The following is a 24,482-nucleotide window of genomic DNA, read 5'->3' on the forward strand; positions in this document are numbered from 1 at the left end:
TACATAATGATTTTGTAATTTATACACGCAATTTTTAAATCTGGCCTCTTTTAACATTATAACTGTTACAATATTTCATTCTTAAATCTCAAGGTCAGTTTTCATTCTTTTTTCCCTCTTTGTTCTGGATTATCCATTTTTCCAAAAATCATGTTTCCAAAATAACAATATAAAGAATTAATGTCTCGAAGCTTTCAAAATTGCTTTATCAATAAACCCTGTTTTTATAAATTGAATCTTATATAGAACTCCAATATACAAAGAGATAATACTTTATTCAAATAAAATCATTTTCTAAGTCAAAAGCCTGGTATTTGCTTGTGGTAACATCAGTCAATTCACACACTAAGGCTATTTAGATGAAGACAAAATTGGAGCCTGGGGCTATATTACAGCCTCTGAGGAGCCACACCCACAGAATCACGGCACCCTGAACACCCTGGGATTCTGTGGCAGCTCCATAGAGAAGGGGACAGACCTGCCAGCTCCCCAGGAGCCTGGCAGATGGGTTTCCCTCCCCATGCCAGGCTGTGACCAGTCAAGACTTCCAGGCAGTTCCAGGAGCCTCCCTAATTCCGCCAAGTGAACAGAGGAGAGGAAGAAGCATCTCTGAGGAACCCCATCTACCTCGACACTCACATAGGGTGACTTGGGGGATTGCCTTTAAACAAAGCAGCCACTTATCTCTGATTTTCCAGGGCAGAAGCTGGGATTTTGTCCTCCCCACCCCCAGCCTGATTTCTCCCTTCTGCCCCTCTCCTGCAGTCCCCTCTCACTCAATCTGTGGTCAAGGGCTTCCCTGGTGGTGCAGTGGTTAGGAATTTGCCTGCCAATGCAGGGGACACAGGTTCGAGCCCTGGTCCGGGAAGATCCCATGTGCCGCGGAGCAACTAAGCCCATGCACCACAACTACTGAGCCCACGTGCCACAACTACTGAAGCCCACGTGCCTGGAGCCCATGCTCCACAACAAGAGAAGCCACTGTAATGAGAAGCCTGCGCATCGCAACAAAGAGTAGCCCCCGCTCGCTGCAACTAGAGAAAGCCCGTGTGCAGCAAGGAAGACCCAATGCAACAACAACAAAAATAATTTAAAGAAAAAAATCTGTGGTTGAACCTTCCAACAGCCTTTCTGCAGAGATGAGAGAGAAGGAAGAGAAGACGGTATATTTCCTTGTGTCTCTGCGTTTCGGGACAAGAAGCTAGCTCTGGTCAGAGGCCTCTTCTGCCGGCTGGAGGGAGGGCAGTGAGGGGCAGCAGTACAAGCTGGAGCATCAGTGCACACAGTTCCCACTAAAGTGACCTGAGGACACCGGGCAGAAATAAATATGTCAGAGGTGTACAAAATACAGCTGTACCCGCCTCCCCTAATTTGTTTTATAACACAAAAATAAAGCAATTGTTACACAAGGATACTCCAATTCCTCTGGCAGAAACAACAGCAAATGATTAGGAAAGAGTTGTTTGTTGAGAAGTAGCTCTGGGATATTCAGCAAGCCTGTAAATGAGTTATTAACACCTGGTAGAGTGGAAGCTGAAATGCAATACGGGAATCTAAGAATCAGAATGGATAGAGCCTGGTCAAATCCAGGCCAGCTGCCCCTGACCCTCTGTCTGTCACCTCACCTCGGAGCAGGCTCCCACCCTGCCCTGCTCCTGTTCACATTTGTTGGTGCCCAGCACCCTCTACTGGCAACAAGAAAAGTCTTTCTTCCTCCAGAAATTGGCAGTTTTGTCACTTGGCAGGTGGTGAGCAACAGAATCCCTTTCTGTAGGGTTGCCCTTCCTGCCCAACTTGAGATAGCTGTCAGATTTTATTTTGATAAAATATTAAGTTCCAGTCATTTTCCACAACGACCTTCAAAGGCACCTACGTTGACAAGCAAAGGTTTCAAAGGCACTCCGTGGGATATGCCATGTGATGGATGATGACTATATTCAGAATTCTATGCTTATTGTTTTTATAAAATACATCATATTAGGGCAGTAGTACATTCATTCGTTCATATTTTTTGAGCAGCTTCTATGTACTAGGTACTAGAAAACAGACAAATATTTCTGCCCTGATGGAGCTTATCCCTATGCGGGGAGGGGGGAGAGGGACATTTAATAAACAAGTAAAATAAATAGTATGAAATTGGTGGTACAAAAAAAAATACGCAGGAAAGGTACAGATGTGTGGGGGGGAGGGGTAGCTGCCTTTTTAAATTAGAGAAGTGGGGATATCTGGAGATAGAATGTTCTGGGCAGAGGGAAGTTGGTGCAAAGTTCTGGAAGCAGAGTGTCTTTGGTGTGTTGGGTTTGTCCAAGAAGCAGCAAGGAGGCCGCCTCGGCTGAGGTGGAGTGAGGCAGGGAGGAGATGAGGTCAGAGAGGGGTGAGGGCATAGACTGTGAAGGGGTTGCCGGGGATTGTAAGCAAGCACTTGGGCTTTTTTTTTTTTTTTTTTTTTAAGGTCTTCAAATGCTTGGCTTTTTTTTTTTTTTTTTTTTTAATTTTTGGCTGTGTTGGGTCTTCATTTCTGCACGAGGGCTTTCTCTAGTTGTGGCAAGCTGGGGCCACTCTTCATTGCGGTGCACGGGCCTCTCACTACCGCGGCCTCTCTTGTTGCGGAGCACAGGTTCCAGAAGCACAGGCTCAGTAGTTGTGGCTCACGGGCCTAGTTGCTCCGCGGCATGTGGGATCTTCCCAGACCAGGGCTCGAACCCATGTCCCCTGCATTAGCAGGCAGATTCTCAATCACTGCACCACCAGGGAAGCCCAAGCACTTGGGCTTTTTATTCAGAGGCAGATGGGGCTCTAAATAGATAAGTGACATGATCTGGGGTACACACCCCCAAGCGTTTTACTGATAGACATGAACAATTAATGTTTGGAAACTAGAGGTCTGCAGAATTAACTCTAAAATCAGCCCACTGTTTCCTTTCACTGAGACCCACATTGGAGGAGGCAATGTGAGCTGTCTTGAAAGATAAGAACTTCAACAAGCAGACATGACAGGCCTTCCTAATCGTCATTCCTTTGCTAAACCTCGAAGTGCAGCAAGTGATCTAGTTGGTAAGCTGAGGTATCCAGCACTGGGGGCCTTCTCCGTACTGAATGCCCATTTTCATTGAGTATTTGTCTACACTCCTAATTCCTCACTCTCTTCCTTACTAGTCCTGTTTCCTTACCTGAATCAGACTTCTCCCCAGAAACAAGTCGACAGACAGATGGCTTAGAGGGCCTGTGTGACACAGTGACACCTGGATTCCCCGTGTTCTAGATCAGACGCACAAGGAGTGTCATGAAGTTTAACAGCTGGTACCTTCCCGATTTTGATCAGAGCCAGCCTAGACTTGTTAATACCTGCTATTAAAATATTGGACTTTCTGGGAGGCACTTTTAATTTAGAAAACCCACTAACAGGGTCTGGTTCAGGTTGGTAATCTGAGAACATACATTTAACTCCTTCTTGCAAACTCCCACTTAAATGACCAAAGGAATATAACAAGAAAACTCTGTATTAGTACTAGAAACTGAGGAGAAAGGCTGCTACCTTCAAATCAAAGTGTGAGCAAGTAAGTGAAATGAGTCAGAGGAAGACAAATTCACAATCTGACTTATATATAAGGAAAAAAAATCAAGCTCATAAAAAGAGAGAGAGAGAGAGAGATCAGACTTGTGGTTACCAGAGGTGGAGGGTGGGAGAGGGGGAACTGGAGGAAGATAGTTAAAAGGTACAAATTTATAAGATTAAAAAGTACTAGGCTGTGATAACCTATATAAGAATCTAAAAAAGAATGAATAAATGTATACGTATAACTGAATCACTTTGCTGTACACCCGAAAGTAATACAACATTGTAAATCAACTATATTCCAATAAAATTTTAAAAAATTTTCTTTTAAGTACTAGGGATGTAACGTATGACAGGACTATAGCCAACACTGCTGCCTGGCATGTAGGAAAGTTGTTACAAGTAAATCCTAAGAGTTCCCATCACAAGAATTTTTTTTTCCTTTTTTCTTTTCCTTTTATTGTATGTATTTGGGAAGATGGATGCTAGTTGAACCTACTGTGGTAGTCATTTCACAATATATGTAAATCAAATCATCATGTTGTATGTCTACAACTTATACAGTGATGTATGTCAACTATTTCTCAATAAAGCGGGAAAAATAGAAGTGTGAGCCAGGGCTTCCCTGGTGGCGCAGTGGTTGGGAGTCCGCCTGCCGATGCTGGGGACACGGGTTCGTGCCCCGGTACGGGAGGATCCCACATGCTGCGGAGCGGCTGGGCCCGCGAGCCATGGCCGCTGAGCCTGTGCGTCCGGAGCCTGTGCTCCGCAACGGGAGAGGTCACAACAGTGAGAGGCCCGCATACTGCAAAAAAAAAAAAAAAAAGCGTGAGCCATTGGAATGGACCCCAGCAGAAGCTAATTAACATCCCCACCCGTGGACCAGTGAGAGCTGGACAAACTACAGCCACATATAATAAGGTCAAGATGGTCAGTCTCTGTTCACCGTGAACCTCCTTACTGCCGGTCTTTAATGCTACAAGGGGCAATTTCAGAATTATGATCTTCTTACTTTGCCAGTCAAGGTCATTTTTCTTTGGGGAGCAGGGTGAGGGCTGCTCACACTTCCACACTCAGTGAAGCAGGGCACAGCTCGAGCTGGCAACTGAAGGGCATAACCATGCCACTTGGGAAAGGGGCACTGGCCCAGCCAACTTCATGCTGCCACAACAGAAAAATTCTTTGGACACAGCTGCCCAAATCTCTCACACGTGAAAGAACCTCTAATCTGACAAAGTAAACCTCCACTAAATCTAAACTCTCCCCTTCCCCCTTTGAGTGTGCTTTTTAAGATTTGCACAGGTACCCACATAATTTGAAGAAAATGGATTTCAACTACCTGAACTAGAAAAATAATCCTAAGCAACAGAAGAACATACTGTGGCAACCATGAATAAATACCCTTCAGATGCTCTGGTGGAGAGCATCATTGACTGATGGTCCCATCGGCTGCCCCCTGGATCCACCAAGTTCACCCCAGCCTACACTTCCCGGGGACTCTTTCTAGCCAATGAGCATGGCGGGGTACTAAGGCAGCCCCATTCACCGAGATGCTGGATTCCAACAGACGACTTTGGCTTGAGTCTCCATCCGCCTGGCCGAATCTTTCTTGGAACTGTAGTCCGAGATTCTTCCTATCTCCTTTCTTCCCTCTCCCTCCATGGGTGTCAAACCTAGATCTAAAGCCTCTCCCTACCTTCTCTGGCACCAGCCCCCAGCCCCAGCCCCCAATGAATTCTTGTATATCTAATCCCATCCTAGCAGACCTAAATGCATGCACATGCAGACATACTAAAAAATCGAAAAATTGTAAAGAAATCAATTTGAGGGATTAGAGGAAAGGTGCCCTTATGAAAGAGAAACAGTAAACATAGAAGACCCTAAAGCACGTGCATACCGAGTTTCAAGAGAACACATCTAAAAACAGAAGCAAGTAAGCATGAAGAGGGACTAATCTGAGAGTGAGAAAGATTCTCTAAGGGAAAAACCTAATTGTTGACAAATACAGGAGGAGTGGTAAACAGCAGATTGGATGTGGCGAAATATCAGGTTCCATGGAAACAGAGCAGAGAATGAAGGCAAGAATCAAATAATAGGAGAATAATGGTCTAAAATTAAAAGGCTAGTCTTCAGACCTCAAAAAGGTTACCCAACACTAAGAAATATTAAGGAAGAGACCATACCTAGAAATAACATGGTGACATTTTAAAATCTAAAGGATAAAGATATAGAGGTATCTATCTACGAGAAAAATTCACATTGTACACAATACAAAAGAAACTCAAAATCAGACAGAAAGCTTCTCTTCTGCAATACTCTATCCCAGAAAACAAAAGCAAATATCTATTGTTTTTAAAGGAGAAGATTGTAAGCTAAGGATTTGATATCCAGTCACAGTATCACATATGCAAAGGTAACAGAAAAACACTGCCAGGAATGTGACGGTTCAGAAAGTGCACCACCCATATACTCTTTATTTAAAGAAAAAAAAGAAAGAAATTAAGAATACCAGCAGAAGACAAAAAAAAATAGTAATAATTAAAGAACTGAGGCTTCCCTGGTGGCGCAGTGGTTGAGAGTCCGCCTGCCGATGCAGGGGACATGGTTTCATGCCCCGATCCGGGAAGATCCCACATGCCGCGGAGCGGCTGGGCCCGTGAGCCATGGCCGCTGAGCCTGCGCGTCCGGAGCCTGTGCTCCGCAACGGGAGAGGCCACAAGTGTGAGAGGCCCGCGTACCACAAAAACAAAAACAAAAACAAAAATAACAAAGAACTGGCCAGACTATGTAGTATGATACTGGAACATTAATTTGGGCCCAAATAAAAACTGAGACATTACAAAGGGAAGGGAAGGGAGTGGAGTGAAGATACGGTAAAAAAAATAGCAATTAAGGGAAACCAGGAAAAACAGAGCGGTGTTTCTGTAAGGTTGTTTCTATCATCATGAAACAAGGTAATGTCCAAAATATTCCTGAAAGAAGATAATAAAGAAAAAAATGCACTTCTTTTTGATTCCTTAGGTAACTATTTACTGTCCAGTTTTGCCCAAGGCATTTCATTGAACAGCTGTTTTCTGTGTAATAACCATACTTCTATATAAACAGAGAGCCCCTGGTAATACTGTGAAGGGAATTTTGGCAGTGGCTTTCTCCTATACAGGAACACCGTTTGAAAAATCAGACAAAATCAATAGCTAAGCACATCTAATAAATGCTGTGCAGAGTTTAGCCCATTACATTTATGCCTTATGTAATCTTCACAACCCTACAATTATTCCTTTTACAGCTGAACAGACTGATTCCCAGAGAGGTTAAATAATTTTTCCAAAGTCACATAGCTTGTTAAGTGTATGAGCTAGGACTGGAAATATCTCCAAATCCAAGTTCTCCATCACTACACTAAAATGCTTCATTTTCTCCAGAATAAAAGCACTTACACACAAAATTGTGCCCATAATTTTACTTGTAGTTTTAGAGACAACCCTACTGAGTTGTTAGGAACCATTAATACGTGTGTATGAACAATTTCACCACGTAAAATCATCCCTTCATAACTCAAAATATATGGACTCTTGCAATTCAGTTTAGAAAGATATAGATACACACACATCTGTAATGCAGTACTAGAGGTTCTGCTCCTAATATGGCTGAGCAGCTTCTTTTGGACCAACCCTCCTGTTGTTAATAGGTATAAACTCTGGACAAAATACAAAAAACAACTAACTGAATACACTGGAGAATGACCAGAAGCAGGCAGAGTTCACACTTCAAAGAAAAGAATAGCACTGCGGAAGTCTCCCACTTTTACGGTTTTTAGTCCCTACTCTATACCTTGCCAGGCAGCTAGAACTCTGATGGAAAAATTGCAGAGTATTGTTGGTAAGAATTCAGGGAAATCACAGCTGCAGGAAAGTGAGGGAGGAGGTCCTGCAAGGCAGAGCCAGAGAAGGTAAGCCAAAAATTCTGTCTACTTTAACTCTGCCCCCGAACCACACAGGCACAGGGCAGACTCTAAGCAGCAACTGAGATATGAGGTGCTGCCCACCTAGAAAAAAGAGTTTAGGGTTTGAGTCCAGCCAAGTTAAATGCCTAATAGGAAACAAAGAGCTATACTCTTGAAGGCATATAACAGGATCCAGAATCTCTGTAAAATCATTCACCATATCCAAGATACAACCTAAAACTACTTGACATGTGAACAATCAGGAAAATGAGATCCATTTTCAAGAAAATCAACAAAGACTGAGCCTGAGATGATTCAAGTGTCAGAACAAGCAGACAAGGATTCTAAGGCTGCTTTTTCAAGTTTACGTGGAACATTCATCTAGACAGACCATACACTGTGTCATAATACAAGTCTCAATAAAATTAAAAGGATTGAGGGCTTCCCTGGTGGCGCAGTGGTTGAGAGTCCGCCTGCCGATGCAGGAGACACGGGTTCGTGCCCTGGTCCGGGAAGATCCCACATGCCGCAGAGCGGCTGGGCCCGTGAGCCATGGCCGCTGAGCCTGCGCGTCTGGAGCCTGTGCTCTGCAGCGGGAGAGGCCACAACAGTGAGAGGCCCGCATACCGCAAACACACACACACACACACACACACAACACACACACACACACAAAAAAAAAAAATTAAAAGGACTGAAATCATAAACAGGCTATTTTCTGACCACAGTGGAATTAAAAGCAGAAACCAGTAACAATAAAATATTTAGGAGAAAAAACAAACATTTGTTCTATGTTACGCCATCCATAAAAATTAACTCAAATGGATTAAAGACTTGAACTTAAGACCTGAAACCATAAAACTCCTAGAAGAAAACATAGCGGTAAGCTCCTTGACACAGGTCTTGGCAATGATTTATTTCAATCTGACACCAAAAGTATAAGCAACAAAAGCAAAAATAAACAAATGGAAATATATCAAACTAAAAAGCTTCTGCATAGCAAAGGAAACCATCAACAAAATGAAAAGGCAGTCTACTGAATGGGAGAAAATATTTGCTAATCATGTATCTGATAAGGCGCTAATATCCAAAATATATAAAGAACTCATATAACTCAACAGCAAAAAAACAATCTGATAATAAAAATGGGCAGAAGATCTGAATACTTTTTTCCAAAGAAGACATACAGATGGCAAAAAGGTACATGAAAAGCTGCTCTACATCATTAATGATCAGGGAAATACAAATCAAAACCAGAGTGAGATATCACCTCATACCTATTAGAATGGCTGTTATCAAAAAGACTAGAAGTAACAAGTGTTGGCAGGGACGTGGAGAGAAGGGAACCCTCCTGCGGCTTGGGCTTCCCTGGTGGCGCAGTGGTTGAGAGTCCGCCTGCCGATGCAGGGGACGCGGGTTAGTGCCCCGATCCAGGAAGATCCCACATGCCGCGGAGCGGCTGGGCCTGTGAGCCATGGCCAGTGAGCCTGCGCATCCGGAGCCTGTGCTCCGCAACGGGAGAGCCCACAACAGTGAGAGGCCCACGTACCGCAAAATAAATAAATAAATAAATAAAACTAGAACTACTATACAATATAGCAATTCCACTTCTAGGTATTTATCTGAGGAAAATGAACACATTAACTTGAAAATCTATACGCACCCCCATATTCACTGCAGCATTATTTATAATAGCCAAGATATGAAAACAACCTAAGTGTCCATCAATGGATGACAGATGAATGAAGATGTGGTAAATATATACAATGGAATATTATTCAGCTGTAACAAAGAAGTAAATCTTGCCATTTGCAACAACATGAATGGAACTTGAGGGCACTATGCTCAGTGAAATAAGTCAGATAAAGACAAATACTATATGACCTCTCTTAAACGTGGAATTAAAAAAAATTTTTTTTTAATTAAAAAAACCCCTCAAGCTGATAGATACAGAGAACTGATTGGTGGTGTCAGAGGCAGGGGGGTACAGGGTGGGAGAAATGGGTGAACTTTTTTTTTTAGTTTAAATAAACTGAAAGTTTAACATTTGCTAATTAGACAACATACTTCTAGGTAATCCATGGGTCAAAGAATTCACAAGGGGGCTTCCCTGGTGGCGCAGTGGTTGAGAGTCCGCCTGCCGATGCAGGGGACACGGGTTTGTGCCCTGGTCCGGGAGGATCCCACATGCCGCAGAGCGGCTAGGCCCGTGAGCCATGGCCACTGAGCCTGCACGTCCGGAGCCTGTGCTCCGCAACGGGAGCGGCCACAATAGTGAGAGGCCCATGTACCGCAAAAAAAAAAAAAAAAAGAATTTACAAGGAAGCTAGAAAATACTTGGAACTGAGTGAAAATGAAAATACAACATATTAAAATTTTTGAGATGCAGCTAAAACAGTGCTTAAAGAAAAACTTACAGCTTTAAATATTTATACTAGAAAAAAAAGTCTAAAATCAATGACTTAGGACTTACCTTAAGAAGATAAAGAAAAAAGAGCAAAGTAAACCCAAACTAAGTAGAAGAAAGGAAATGATAAAGAGCAAAAATCAATGAAATTAAAAACAATTAAAAATCAACAAAGGCAAAAGTTGGCTCTGAAAACAGAACAATACAATAAACTCCTAGGTAGACTGATCAAGGAGAAAACAGAAATTATCAGTACCAGAATGAAAAAGAAGTTACCACCACAGCTCCTACAAGATGTTAAAAGGATAGAAAAGACTATTATGAATAACTTTATGTCCACAAATCTGACAACTGGGGTCAAATGGATAAATTCTTTGAAATTATAATTTACCTAAACAACAGAAGATGAAACCCAAACTCTGAATAGCCCTATATTTATTAAAGAAATAAGTTATAAGAAACCTTCCCACAAAAAAAACTTCAGGCCCAGAGGGTTTCACAAATTAATTCTATAAATCTAATAAAGAAAAAGAGGATAGTTAGAATTTGGTTATTAAAAAGTCACCTTTAATAGCAACAAGAATAATGTCCAAGAGTCAACATTATACAGGTTGTAAGCGCTAGCCTATAAAGAAACAGGAAATCAGCTCCGATGAAATTCACTTCTTCTTCCCTTTCGAAGGCTTGGCAAATAAAGCTGGATCTATCCGCTCCTTTGCCAGTCCTCTGACAGAGAAGAGCCTCGCCGCCCGCTCCTGGAGAGTGCCCCCACACTTCAGTCCCCGGGCCGTGAGTTCACACTTGAGCTTCTCCAAACCCAGCAACTCCACTTCCGTAACAGAGCTGAACGCCAGTAAATCTACAGTTTCCTGACCAATATCCTGAGAAGAAGAAAAAGAAAGAAAAATTTTAAATAGGTCCATTCCTCTGAATAAAACTTCCTTCAATTGTCATCGACCTTCTGTTTTACAAGAAATCTTCATTTAATACGCCATATCTCACTACTGAATTTTAATAATCAAGCTATTCTCTACACATTGTCAATACATATAATTAATAAATATTAATTTTCTATCTATATACTTAGAAACAAGTATTCAGAAGAGTAACAAGTTATAGAATTCTTGAACAAATTCTTAATATTACTTTTCTTTTTTGATTTTTCCGGTAAAAATTCAAACAGCAAAATGTACCTCACCTACCCCCATACTATGACCAGAGAAAAGAGCAGCACCCTATAAAGCTTCATTTTAATGAGATTCCTATGCCTGTGAATCTACTAACCCCATAATCCTAAGCTTTCTATTTTAATCAAATAACTGTGATTATCAAAGTTCTCACTTACATAACTTGACAAATTTAAATGCTGTTCAAAAGACTTGCAACTGTTCTATCCACCAAGTACCTTTATAGACTTTAAGACAAAAGTAAATACTTTTTTTTTTTTAATTAAATACTTCTAATGACGGGTGCTCTTCAAAGAATGAAAACGTTCACCACCTAGGGTTTTTTTTTTTTTTTTTGCGGCATGCGGGCCTCTCACTGTTGTAGCCTCTCCTGTTGCGGGGCACAGGCTCCGGACGCGCAGGCCCAGCAGCCATGGCTCACGGGCCCAGCCACTCCGCGGCACGTGGTATCTTCCCGTACCGGGGCACGAACCCGTGTCCCCTGCATCAGCAGGCGGACTCTCAACCACTGCGCCACCAGGGAAGCCCTAGGTTTTTTTTAAAAAAAACATATTAAAAGGTCAGTAATTTTCTCTCACAGTAAGTTGTTTTTTAAAAATATTGAAGAGCTCTAGGGACAAACTATCTTTCTAGGTGATCTTTATTTTTTTTTTTAAAAAAAGTCCATTTTGTTAAGATTTCTGGAGTGAATCTTGGCTTCTTTATATATGGCCAAATCCTAAACCACCACTTATGTGTCTTTGGAGAATCACACATGGTTGTACACGATTATTATGAATACAACAGCTACAACTACATCAAGAACAAAATTTCCACAGTTAAAAGCTCAAAGACTGAAAGTCAAATCAGGTTTTATTCTATTTTCCTTTCTTCATTTTTCCAAGACTTTGGTTAGGATAAACTCCTAGCATATATGAGTAACATAAAAGCTACATGCTTGTAACTCCAGAGATGGTGTAAGGGTCAATTTAAAGCCCTTAGCATAAAAAATTTCACCATCTTCCCTAGAAAGGGCAATATGTGCATTTTTGCTTATTTAACCAGCACCAGTAGGGAAGGTGCTGGTTAAATAAATAATGATAAGCTTTGTGTTTACCAAAGAAGCCAAGTAGTTCAGGTTTCATCTATCCTAAAACGCAAATCATTAGACTGAAAAGTAAACGTTAAAGATTTTTCCTGGAAGTAGTTCCACTAAAGGCGGCAAATAACTATTTAAGGAAAAGCATGCACAATGAAAATAAATTTTAAAAAGGTTGAGTGTGGGGCTTAAGATTTAATGATAAATTAAAAAGGAGCTGCTCATCTTCTACAGGAAAGATCTTCACATCCAACTGACAACTGTGTTCAAACAGTAACTCACATGAGAAAGAAAAACTAAGTAACTAGAAATTTAGTGATAGGAAAATAAGCACATTTTATCAAAGCTAAAAATGCCATCTATCATAATATGCCTTATTAGTTCATGTGTTATTAACAAAGAATAACAATACCAATTAAACTATAACATGATATATATTCAAATTCAGAGGTATTAAAACGTGAAAAACGTGCATCTTAGAATTGATGAAATATGGAACCAAGGACACCACCTAGTGGCAAAATAATACCAATTCCAGAGCTTTAAAAAAAACAAAAACTGGGCTTCACTGGTGGCGCAGTGGTTGAGAGTCCACCTGTCGATACAGGGGACACGGGTCTGTGCCCCAGTCTGGGAAGATCCCACATGCCGCGGAGCGGCTGGGCCCGTGAGCCATGGCCGCTGAGCCTGCGCGTCCGGAGCCTGTGCTCCGCAATGGGAGAGGCCACAACGGTGAGAGGCCCACGTACCACAAAAAAAACAAAAAACAAAAAACTAAGGATTTTTGGGGGGGACATGGCAAGCTTCACCATCATCTGTACTTCTGATTATTATACAAGCTTTTCCACTAAGCAGCTGATGGGAAAAAGCACATCTTTTCATTTTAACGACTTACTACAGAGATTAAACTGATTTGGCTTCAGACATCACCCCCCCAAATTTACTTACTGTGTTTCCTGACTGGCTTTCCTCCAGCTTGGCAACAGGTATGTTTTCCCTGTCTCCTCCAGGGGCTCCCTTGGCACCTCTTTCCCCATCAGTCATTTCTTTGGTCTCCTGCTCCTTATTCAGTCCAACTCCAGCTGCTTCCTTTTCTAAGGGTTCTTTACTCTCTACCTCATTTTTCTCCTGGGTTTTCTCTGTTTCTAAAGCCATCTTCCTTTCCATGTACTCCTGGGTAGATGCCTCTCCCAGCTCAGCATACAAGTCTTCTGAAATACCATTCCCAGAGTCCGTCACAGGGGTCTGTAGTTTTTCTTGTGATCTAGAGTCTGCACTCAATACTCTTGTCTGCTGAGAGCTACTAGGAAATTCGGCTGCCATCTCAACAACATCACTGCCATTTTGGGGAACGTGAAAGCTCATTCCTGAAGTACTAGGTGCTTCTGCACTGTCATCATCGGAGCTCTCAGAGCCAGACCCTTCTGCAGTCTCTAGTCCTTCCATGCCCAACCTATTAGAAGCAACAAAAAGGTTTAACACCATTTACAGCTTCTACTTAAAAAAAAAAAAAAGAGTTGCAGTTTGTCCAAGAAACAGACTCTGAATAAAGGTATCGGCTAGCTTGAGATGGAGAGTAGGTGAGTTTCAGAACAAGATACTCCAGAGGTATAAAAGGAAAAAAAACTTCAGTGAGACTGGAAGCAACATGCCAAAGATCCAACAGGATCTCTTTTTAAAAGCTATGACTCTCTTAAAACAAACTGGTTTTGCTTAAAACTTTTTTCCCCAATACTGTATGAATTTTAACTGTTGGAAATTAGATAAAATAATAAACAATTAAAAGAAAATCCTGGGAATTCCCTGGCAGTCCAGTGGTTAGGACTCCGAGTTTCCACTGCAGGGGGCACAGGTTCAATCCTTGGTCAAGGAACTAAGATCCTGCATGCCACATGGCACGGCCAAAAAAAAAGAAAGAAAATCCTGTTTTATTCATAATTGCCCAAGACTGGAAACTACCCAAACCTCTAACAGCTAGAGAATGGTTGATAAACAAATTGTGGTACAGACATACCAGGCAACAATACTTGGCAATAGAAAGGAACGAACTACTGATACAATATAATACCATCTGTGGATCTCGAAAGCATTATTGTAAGTGAAAGCAGCAGACATAATGACATTCTGGAAAAGACAAAACCATATGAACAAACATCACACCAGTGATCAGCAGTTGCCAGGAATGGAGGTGGGGGAAGAAAATTAACTGCAAAGGGACTCGTGGGAACTTCTTAGGGTGATAAAAATATTCCATAGCTTGATTTTGGTGATGGTTACATGACTGTATATTATAAAATTTTCAAAACTTGTAGAACTGTTCAAAAAGGGTGAATTTTGGGCTTCCCTGGTGGCTCAGTGGTTGAGAGTCCGCCTGCCGATGCAGGGGACACGGGTTCATGCTCCGGTCCGGGAAGATCCCACATGCTGCGGAGCGGCTGGGCCCGTGAGCCACAGCCGCTGAGCCTGCGCGTCCGGAGCCTGTGCTCCGCAACGGGAGAGGCCACAACAGTGAGAGGCCCGCGTACCGCAAAAAAAAAAAGGGTGAATTTTACCATATATAAATTATACCACAATAAACCTGGCTTAAAAAAAAGAAACCCACAGGAAATACTACTGTCTTTTCTCTCAGGAACATTTAATTCACATTTCAGAAAGAACACAAAAAATTCTATGCTGGACTCACAGAGTTACATGGTGTTTAGTTAATAATTATCTTTCTATCCCCAAAGGGGAGGCCAACAAGGAAACCAAGATCCATTTGCACTTATCATATTCTAGAACTCGGCCCAAGGGAACTGAGCTGGTAACCAGAGGACCAACTGGGAAGGGTGGGAGAACTGTAAGAAGAATGGATAAGAAAAAGTACTGTTGTGCTTTTCACCTGCAGGTACAAAAGTGGTGAAGAGAGGTCTGGCAAAGTGACCAAAGACCTCAGTGATGACGATGAAAAACCACAGAGAAAACAGAACCACCTGGAAAGTAAAGCCATGGCTTCCACCTGGAATTTCTGAAAGTTAACTCTTTCAACACCTAACAGTAATTCAAGTATAAAGCTATTTTTATGTGATTTTCCACTGTAAGGAAAAGAATTATCCTTTAGATTCTATGAATGGCACTTATGGCAGAAACCATTACTAATGTATACAATGTGAGAATCACTGAAACCTGAACTGAAGCACTCTGGAAAATTTCTGAGCTTCCATCAGACTTTACTTAAAAGTATGTTTATTCCAGGTAGATAAGAAAAAAATATAGTAGGTAAGTTTCAGAACAAGATATTCCAAAGGGATAAATAAAAGGAAAAAAAAATTTTTTTTCCCTCAGTTCTCAAAGATCTATTTGAAATGAAAATGAACACACTTACCAAAAGCATTTCCTTTTCTCTGCACTGGCTGCTCTGTCTGTTTTTGATTTGTTAGGCCGTTTCCGACTCTCACCGACTTCTGCCGATACCGTCTTGCTGGAGGCAGCCTGCATACCTAACCAGACATTTTAACAACTCAGTTTTTACTATCAGGACTAAGTTCAATTAAAGAATTTATAAATAATCTGAATTGCGAAAACAGCTGCAATCTAAAGCTCTAGATTTAAATTTCTTAACATACCAAAATTTAATCCAGTTAAAAGGAGACTAATCTCAAATTTATACAGATTTAAGATAAGCATTCTGGCTCTTGAACCGGATTTTTAAAGCACCATGTCCAATTTGTAATTTTGAGGCTGACAGATTCATACCTATCTCTCCTCAAACCTAACGATTCATCCCCTTGTCCTTGTTATTTGCATACAACTGTCTTTCCCCTGTTATGCCATAACCCTTTTGATGGAAAAGACTCCTTCTTATTCAATTGAATGCACAATAGCCCTAGCATAATGCTTTGGATGCTAAAAACATAAAAGTTAATGAAAATCATTCTCATTAAAAACCGTGTTTTAAAAAAGGGACCTAAAACTGGAAGCAAAATGTTGGGGTCTAGGCACCTCCTGAAGACTTAGCTTATTCCCATGAAGTACAAAAAGTATTCTTACCTGGGGCCCATGAGCCCACAGAGTTCAGGGGTCAAGTATGTCAAATGTTGTGAGAGTGTATGGGTTTTTTCCCTGGGTTGTATAAGATATACTGTATTCATTACTGAGGGGAGAAATTCCACAGCTTCATCAGTTTCTCAGAAGTCTGTAACCCAAAAAGGCTTAAGAACTGCCCTCTGTGTGGAACAGCTGGCTTCAGGGATGCCTGCTGATGGCACTAAGGAATCCTCATTCTCACCTCGGAGGACGGAATCCTCCAGACGCTCGGCCATCTCATGGCACTGCTGCTGGTAGTCGGGGCTGGTGAAGCAGTGCCTGGGTTCTGCAAGCTTCCGCTGCAGTCGTTCCAAGCGCTTTTGCTCCTTTTCAGCCTCTCGCTCGGCTTGTTGTTTTACCCATTCAGCCATTCTGGGGATGGGAGAGAAGAGATGTAACTGAATGGCCATATTATACACATGTGTTTTTATACATTAAACACCCCACCCAGACAAATTAATGCACTCTTGTTCATACTGTGATATTCCCTCAGAAAGGTGTGCCATGCTTACTACTTAGCATACTATTATGGACTTGACTAAAACCCAAAGATAATTACTAAATTACAGAAAAAGTTAAATCTGATAACAACAAATTAGAGCATAAGTATTTCAAGTTTACATTTCTGATATGCATGGCATGCGTACAATCACTAATGCTAGAAAAGTATGTTTCTTAAAAAAAAATAAAAACAGGTGGGCATCTTACGCTTTTTCGTGATTGACATCTCGCAGTCTCCTTCCACTGAGATCCCGGCAAGCTTCTCGATTGGTTGTCTTCTCAATCTGAGCACCAAGTGCTCGGAGCATAGAGCCAAAACCTGAGCAAATATGTTTGGAGAAAGCAGGTTAAAAAAGTGTTCAAGGATGGACAAAAGCCAAATTTGTGAAAATAGTATTATATCGCAAGACTACAGGTGATCTCTACTTTCTTTTCAGTTTTAAAGGAAATGTACATCAAGATTCTAACCCAGGTGGCAAAGGTAAGAGTACTGATAAACTTGGTTCAATCTCATGCTTTTTACACTTCCTCTTATACTCCTGCAATATTGTATCAATACCCACACCACTGGGCTATTTTAGAGGGATTTATCTAGTGCCAGAAATCCCAAGATTCCAAGATTAAGAATTTTAAAAATTATATGGTGAGATTTTGCAAGGAGGCAATTTTAAGCTGTCACTGGCTGATACAAGCTTCATTCTTATTGACACAATTTCGAACAGCAGGATGATTATAATCTGAAATGTTAGCTCTTTGAAAACCAAACCGAATCACCACAGATTTTGAGAAAGCCTAAGGATTACATGTTAGTGCATCAGGAGAAATACCAAGAACTGTTCATATTCAGTTTTTGCTCTTTTAGTTTCTTTTTTCTCTTCTAAGATGAGTTACTACAACCGGGACCTTAATCTACCTCAATCTGTAAATGGTTGTATTTCATAAAGTGACTTTAGACCTCCCTTGGAACTACAATAACTAGGCAAAAATCTTGAGAAAAGCACAAGGAGATTTGATTGTTTTGACACTCGTCTGCAAACTGGACAGAATAACAATCACCCCTCTTCATCTAATCCTCCCAAGAGTTTGAGAGCCTAGGGTGCCTAAGAGTGATCCAGCTGGAGAAGGTGGGAATTTTATCATACGGTATCTACCTCAAAAAGAATAAAAGAGAAAATATGCAAAATTAGATAAGCAAACAAAGGATTTCACAAGGCAAATCGAGGCTGGTACATTATAGACACCAAGGAGTTTGTTAATTTAATACATATGGCTACAGAACGCAGATGTGTTACAACTAAGCCATCAACATTCATGTCCTACCTCCTTTTCCACCACGAAGTCTGGGTTCCAAACTATAAACAGCTCCATGCTGCACTGTGTCACTGGTGTTAACGAGTAATCCATTGCATTTCACAAAGTAGCATTCCACTGGAATATCCTAGAGACAAGTTTGGGGGTTCTTTCAATGCTGTTTATGAGACAATACAAGTTTCTTGCAGAAAGGGACCTAGCTTATCTTTTTAATACTCCAGTTATAAGGAGACAGTATGTGTTCAATTAATATTTGTTGAATTGCAAAAATGGAAACTACTAAAAGAAAAAACTCATTTTGTATGATGTATTCTAGGTACAATTTCTTCCTAATACTTAATCATGATATATAGAAGAACTTTCTGCCTTTTGGGTGAAAATTAAAACTGCTCTCAGGACTTCCCTGGTGGCCCAGTGGCTAAGACTCCATACTCCCAGTGCAGGGGGCCCAAGTTCGATCTCTGGTTAGGGAACTAGATCCCACACGCCACAACTAAGAGTTCGCATGCCACAACTAAAGATACTGCACGATGCAACTTAAAAAAAGATCCCGAATGCTGCAAGAGCCCGCATGCAGCAATGAAGATCCCACGTGCCGCAACTAAGACAGGCACAGCCAAACAAATAAATAAATGTTAAAAAAAAAAAAAAACAGAAACAAAAAACCTGCTCTTTCTCCTTCTCTAATAGGAAATAGGGGTCAAGGTAGAATATTCAGTGCTCAGATCTAGTAACTCTGTAGGTCCCACTTCCTCTGACTTTTTAAAACAGGTAGTATCAAGTTGAACACTGAGTGGCCCCAAGTTTAAAAGTGACGTCTTGAAAAGTGTAGATAGGGATAAGAAGAGAGGAGAGGAGGAGACAAAAGTATGTTTTTTTTTTTTTTTGTGGTACGCGGGCCTCTCACTGTTGTGGCCTCTCCCATTGCGGAGCACAGGCTCCGGACACGCAGGCTCAGCGGCCATGGCTCACGGGCTCAGCCGCTCCGCGGCATGTGGGATCTTCCCAGACCGGGGCACGAACCCACGTCCCCTGCATCGGCAGGCGGACTCTCAACCATCGCACCACCAGGGAAGCCCTGATTTTTAATATACTACCTATATAAGCTTTAACAGCTTTAGGACCAGCTGGCAGTTGGTGCCTCATCTCTTCTGCCAGCATCCCCCTGAGTTCCAGCCAATCACTGCAGAAGCCCAAGTACACTCCCCCAAACCCACACTATGTATTTCAAAAAAATTCTCAGATCAAATGATGAAAAGAAAATATAAAAACTGTAAGTCTTTCTAAACAAGTTTCTAATGCCATAAAATTAGACAAGAGAGGAGTATTCTCCAAAGTTATATGGAACTTAGGAGGCTGACAATTAACTCTGCAACATGAAGAAAAGAGAGATCTAAATAGGAATAGAAAGGAAAAATGCATTGCCATCATCTTCCTGAAGTGGAAACTATGAACATTCATTCTGAACCACATCATACAGCTATTTCAATGGGACCCATTCATTCATTCAGCAAATATTAAGTACCTACTATTTGCCAGGTACTTTTCAAGTGTTGGAATACTACCATGAATACTACAGTGAATACAGATCCTGTCTCATGAAGCTAACATTCTAGTGGGGGAAGACAAATAATGAACAAATTATATATCATGTCAAGTGGTGATATGCAGGGTAAAGGGGATAAGATATGTGGATGGGTGTGGTGGTAATCTATTTAATATATATAGTCAAGGAAAGCCTCTCTGATCAAGTGACATTTGAGCGGAGAATTAAAGAAAGTGAGAGAATGAGCCATGTGACTACCTGGGGGAACAGTATTCCAGACAGAGACAAGAGCAAACGCAACAGGAATGAACTTATTCAAGGAATGACAACACAGCCAATGAGGCTAGAATGAAGTACACAAAAGGGGAGTGATAAGGCCTTCAAAACCATTGTAAGGACTCTGGATGTTACTCTGAATAAAACTATTGTAGAGTTTTGAACAAAGTGAGATCTGAGTCATGCTCTTAAAGTATCACTCTAGCTGTTAAACTGAAAGTAAGACTATAGAAGCAGAGAGATCATTGAGAAGCTATTGCGATAATCCAGGTAAGAAATGAAGGCTATTTGTACCAGGGCAGCAGTGGCAGAGATGATGAGAAATGTGAGATTCTGAGGATACTCTGAAGGTAAAGGCAACAGGATTTGCTAATGCTCTCGGTGAAGGGAGTGAGATCAATAGAGGAATTAGAGATTATTGCAAAAATCCGGTTTGATAAATGGGAAAATGGAGTTGTCATTCATTAAGAGGGAAAAGGAAGTTTGAGGGAGAAAATTAGTCTCATCTCAGATATTTTACTTTGAGATGTTTATTGCACAGCCAGATGCAGATGCCAAGTAGACTGGTGGCTATACAAGTCTGGAGTGTGGGGAAGAGGTCTGCACTGGGGATTTACATTTGAAAGTTGTTGGCATACTGATGGTAGTTAAAGCCATGAGTATGGATGAAATCACTGGGATGAGGGAGGGGCCCCTCCAAGATTAGAGTTCAGGGTGATGAGGAGGAAACTGTAAAAGACTGGAAAGGAGAGGCCAGTGAGGTGGACGAGAACTGAGAGTGATATCTGGACAAGTGAGAAAAGTGTACTCCGGCGGGGAATGGTCAATTGTGCAAACTGGCACTGACAGACAAAGCAAGATGAAAACTGCAAACTGATCACTGGATATGGCAACATAGAAGATACTGAGCAGTATGACAAAGAGCTGTTCTGTTGGAGTGATGGGAACAAAAAAGCCTAACTAGAGTGGGTTCTAAAGGAGAAAAGTTTTATGTTCAAGAATATTTTTTTATAAAGAAAATCAGAGAAAATAAGGTGATAGCTAGAATGGATGTGGGCTCACGTTTGCGCACTGGTAGGAATGATGCTGTAAAAAGGGAAAACACTGGAAAATACAGGGGAGAAAGAACTAATGCCCAAATAAGTCTTTCAGTAGGTGAGGGGGAGGGGTTACTGTACAAAGTAGAAGATAATTGCAAATTATTTGTAAAATAATGACAGTGCATCCACAGTAACAGACAAGAAGGCTGAATATACAGCAGGTACCTACCAGAGGCACTGGTGTGATGATGCAGAAATTCTCTCCTTACTGCTTGAGTACAAAGTATGGTCCTTGGGATGGAAGAAGTCTTGGAGATTTAAAGAGAGATGTGAAAAAGTAATCTAGGAGAGTGAAAGAGTGATGAACTGAGCAGTGCCTCTCAACCCTTTTCACATCATGGTATACACAAATAATATTTGGATGACACTCTAGGGAAAATGAGCAAAGCTATTAAAGATGTGTTGAGATCCTGGGTTCTGTCCAGCTGCCCAAGGACTACTTAGATCAATATTCTCAGCAGTCCTGCAACCCAGTGGAAGCATGCTCTGGGTTAGAGAAATACAGTAGAAATGCCAAGCACCACTAAGTTTGGTGTTTATGAATTTGTAGTGAGACTTGTTTGCGTGATTAGTTCCCCTACCACGGTCACTGCCCAGATGCCAGGTAAAACAGGTGGAGAGTTGGATTTAAACTGACTGGAGTTTTCCCAGGCAAATATGATACCAGGAGAGAGGAGCAAGGGGGCTCAGGCTATATGCAATGATGTGATTAACATGAAAGACTATTCTTGCCTATAAAATACTGTCCACTTTAAAGAGTTGTAAAAATTAAATGAGACATATAATATACCTCCTATATGTTTAATGTTTATAAATTAAAAGCTACTTCAGTTTCTTTTAATATCTTATATATCCAATGGGTATGGTATTTCTAAAATCCTAAATAACTTTAAAAGACTTTAACATGAAGGCTGAAAGATTATACATCATGCATCATACTTCATTTCCAAACAGAACTGCTTATTTAACGAGACAACTGATTAACAAAATGGCATTTTCTACTTGCTAAGATTCTTGTCAGTTAATAATCACTAGTAGAAAAAAATAACAAAGAAAATTTACAATCAATTTAACTGTTTTTAACCATGACAGAGCATTTCAAGCAGAAAGTATTACGTGTGTCTTAGGCCAATCAGCCAAAGGCCACCAGAGACAACATATAGTTCAACAACTCAAATTTCTTGACTCACTACAACAAGAGAGGGACTGCACACAAGAGGAATCATGAGATGTCTCACCAACAAATAAAAAGATATAGTTATTATAGGATTTGGGGTGGATGGAATTTAGGTAAAATTTAAATGAAACAATGTTTTGAGAGGCTCACAATAAAGCAGGGCTGTGTGTATAAGGGTCAACATCAGGTCTAGACTGTGAAGGAGATCCAGGCTCCTCTTTCCTCGGAAACTACAAAGTTAAGATAAATGTGGAATGTTGTGTCCAGAAACCCCTAATCTGAAGCTCTGCACCTGGGAAATCAAGAGTGCTTCTCTACATCAAAGGGACTTAGATTCTCAAGGTAAGAGTGGGATGCTTCTTACTGATATAACTTCCAACAGCAGTTTATTCTTATAGTCTATGATTTTTGAGGTAAGGTTTCACAAAGACTAAAAAAGAAGCAGACTTTCAAGGAAGTCATTATGACATTTCATCACTGTACCATGTCCTTGGGAGAAACACTGTTTCCTATCAACTTTGCAGCTAGCTTTATCTGTGTATTATCCCAGTCTGATGAAGAGCCAGGCTGATTTTTACTTTCTCAGGGAGAGCTAACACTAACTTTATCATGTGTCAGAATAGTTCTGTTTTAAAAGGCATAAGCATGAACTTGAGCTATTTTTATTCGTTCCAGGATCTCATCAAATGCCCTTTTGTAAGTTTTGTTCATACTTGTTATGGCCATGTGTCTTAAGTATATGAATGAATCCATTCGTTTATATTTCTTGCTTATTTTAAATTATTTTTTCCAAGACTCCTCATAATTAAGATCTTATTTTTTTCTGGTCTCACTTTGGATCAACTGTCAGTAAGTTTGAAAACTGGTCATCAGATAAAAGTTATTTTCAGAGATACTAAAATCCAACTATTTTGGAAAATATTTCCCCATTCAGATGGTAAAAACATATCTGACAGTTTTTAAACTGGACTGAAGTCTAGGAATAAATATGGGGAAACTGAAAAACCACATTATTTGCAAACAGACATTGCTTCTTCACGGAACCAATCCAAGTAAAGATTTGGTTTAGACTGCAGTGTTAACGTGTTAATAGGAGATCAAATGTCAAAATTAAAATTAGATTCATTGAGACCAGCATATTCTTTAAATAACTGAATAGGTTTAGTATCTTATAGTTGGTAAAAGCTTGCTTACTTGATAATTAAGTAAACCACACATGTAACTTTAGAAGTCAATGACAGGTTTTCAAAAATATGCCTGGGCAAATCAGAGCATCACAATGATTAGTGAAAACATCTACATGACAGGCCCTAAGAATCATGCCCTCGACATGACCTATGTAAGTGCTTGGCCCCGACCAGTGACCAGATAAATCCATTTCCTTCCCAACCATCCTTTGGCCTGGGTTTGGATATGACATACTTCTCTAGGTTGGAGCTAAGAGGGCTGTGTTATCACTGGACAAAAAATCCACGTCACATAAGCACAGAGCGAAAGTAAGGAAATGAGCCTTAAAAATCATCTGGTTCAACTGCCTCATTTACGGATGAAGAGAATACCAAAGTGTATTCTGTTAGTCCAGACTGAGGGCCGGACTAAACGCCCGTGAGCGGAGGGGTTTTTCTCCCTTCTGTGAGACAAAACCACCACAAAACAAAAGCAAAGGCAGGCCTCAGCATCAGTTTGAAGCACCTTAAAACCCTAACCCTCAGCCTCAAAAACTGAGAACCCCAAAGAATAGACGTGACCCCGACAGACCCTCACCGCACCTAATTCTGCCCCTGTCCTGCTTTCCCATTCCTTCCAGGAACCACAAACCTCACCTGATCTTGGCAGTGTCGGTGGATAAAATCGCGTACTGAGCGCGTGGCCGAGGTACACCACACCGCCTTGCACCCGAAGCTGGGGCCCCGAAGCCACACCACAGCCACAGGCTCCGCCATTTCACCCACTCGCCGAATCTCAAGACTCCCAGAAGCGCTAAGCGCCACAACCAGCTCGGCGTATCTTGATGACGTTGAGCTCGCCCTCCAGCGCCCCGCCCCTCACATCTTCCGCTTGTCCCGTTCCTCCCCTGGGGATAGTCACGTGACTTGGGACGGCGGAGCCTGCTGCCTGGGGGAGGGGAACAGGAAGAGCCTGGCAGAGGCAGATAAGACCTCGGAGCACCCGGGCGAGGCGTTGCTAGGAGAAGTTGCTAGGGCGGGGCTCCAGGGACTCTCTATAAAAGGCTAGCGCTGGGTTAGGTTTCGAGCGTTCTGGCTGTAAGCGATAAGTCGGTAACTAAGCACCTCCCTGTGCCGCAGGCTTTGGCCCTTTTCCTCACGTCTGTGTA

At 41.4% G+C, this 24,482-nt stretch overlaps 1 protein-coding gene across 2 annotated transcripts; it reads right to left on the bottom strand.

Annotated features, from left to right (window-relative positions):
• Window positions 1-10,451: 10,451 nt before the first annotated feature.
• Window positions 10,452-24,139, bottom strand: SDE2 (SDE2 telomere maintenance homolog). 2 transcript variants are annotated; one of them, XM_030868460.3, is made up of 7 exons: window positions 23,971-24,139; window positions 18,058-18,175; window positions 16,945-17,056; window positions 16,439-16,608; window positions 15,536-15,650; window positions 13,120-13,624; window positions 10,452-10,787 (listed from the first exon to the last, which is right to left on the bottom strand). In XM_030868460.3, the coding sequence occupies exons 1-7, from the start codon at window positions 24,088-24,090 to the stop codon at window positions 10,566-10,568; spliced, it is 1,362 nt and encodes a 453-aa protein (XP_030724320.1). In that variant the 5' UTR covers window positions 24,091-24,139; the 3' UTR covers window positions 10,452-10,565. The 2 variants fall into 2 exon arrangements, with proteins under 2 accessions (XP_030724320.1, XP_060159017.1); XM_060303034.1 differs by lacking the exon at window positions 18,058-18,175 and having other exon boundaries at window positions 23,971-24,104.
• Window positions 24,140-24,482: the final 343 nt, after the last annotated feature.

This window comes from Globicephala melas, chromosome 1, assembly GCF_963455315.2.
Source record: "Globicephala melas chromosome 1, mGloMel1.2, whole genome shotgun sequence".
NCBI lineage: Eukaryota > Metazoa > Chordata > Mammalia > Artiodactyla > Delphinidae > Globicephala > Globicephala melas.

Excerpts from the sequence above, each read along its gene's own strand:
- SDE2 (XM_030868460.3), bottom strand. The coding sequence starts at position 24,090 with ATGGCGGAGCCTGTGGCTGTGGTGTGGCTTCGGGGCCCCAGCTTCGGG. Across the intron at positions 18,176-23,970 it reads ACCGACACTGCCAAGATCAG|GATATTCCAGTGGAATGCTA; the intron begins GTGAGGTTTGTG and ends ACTTGTCTCTAG. Across the intron at positions 16,609-16,944 it reads GATGTCAATCACGAAAAAGC|AATGGCTGAATGGGTAAAAC; the intron begins GTAAGATGCCCA and ends TCCCATCCCCAG.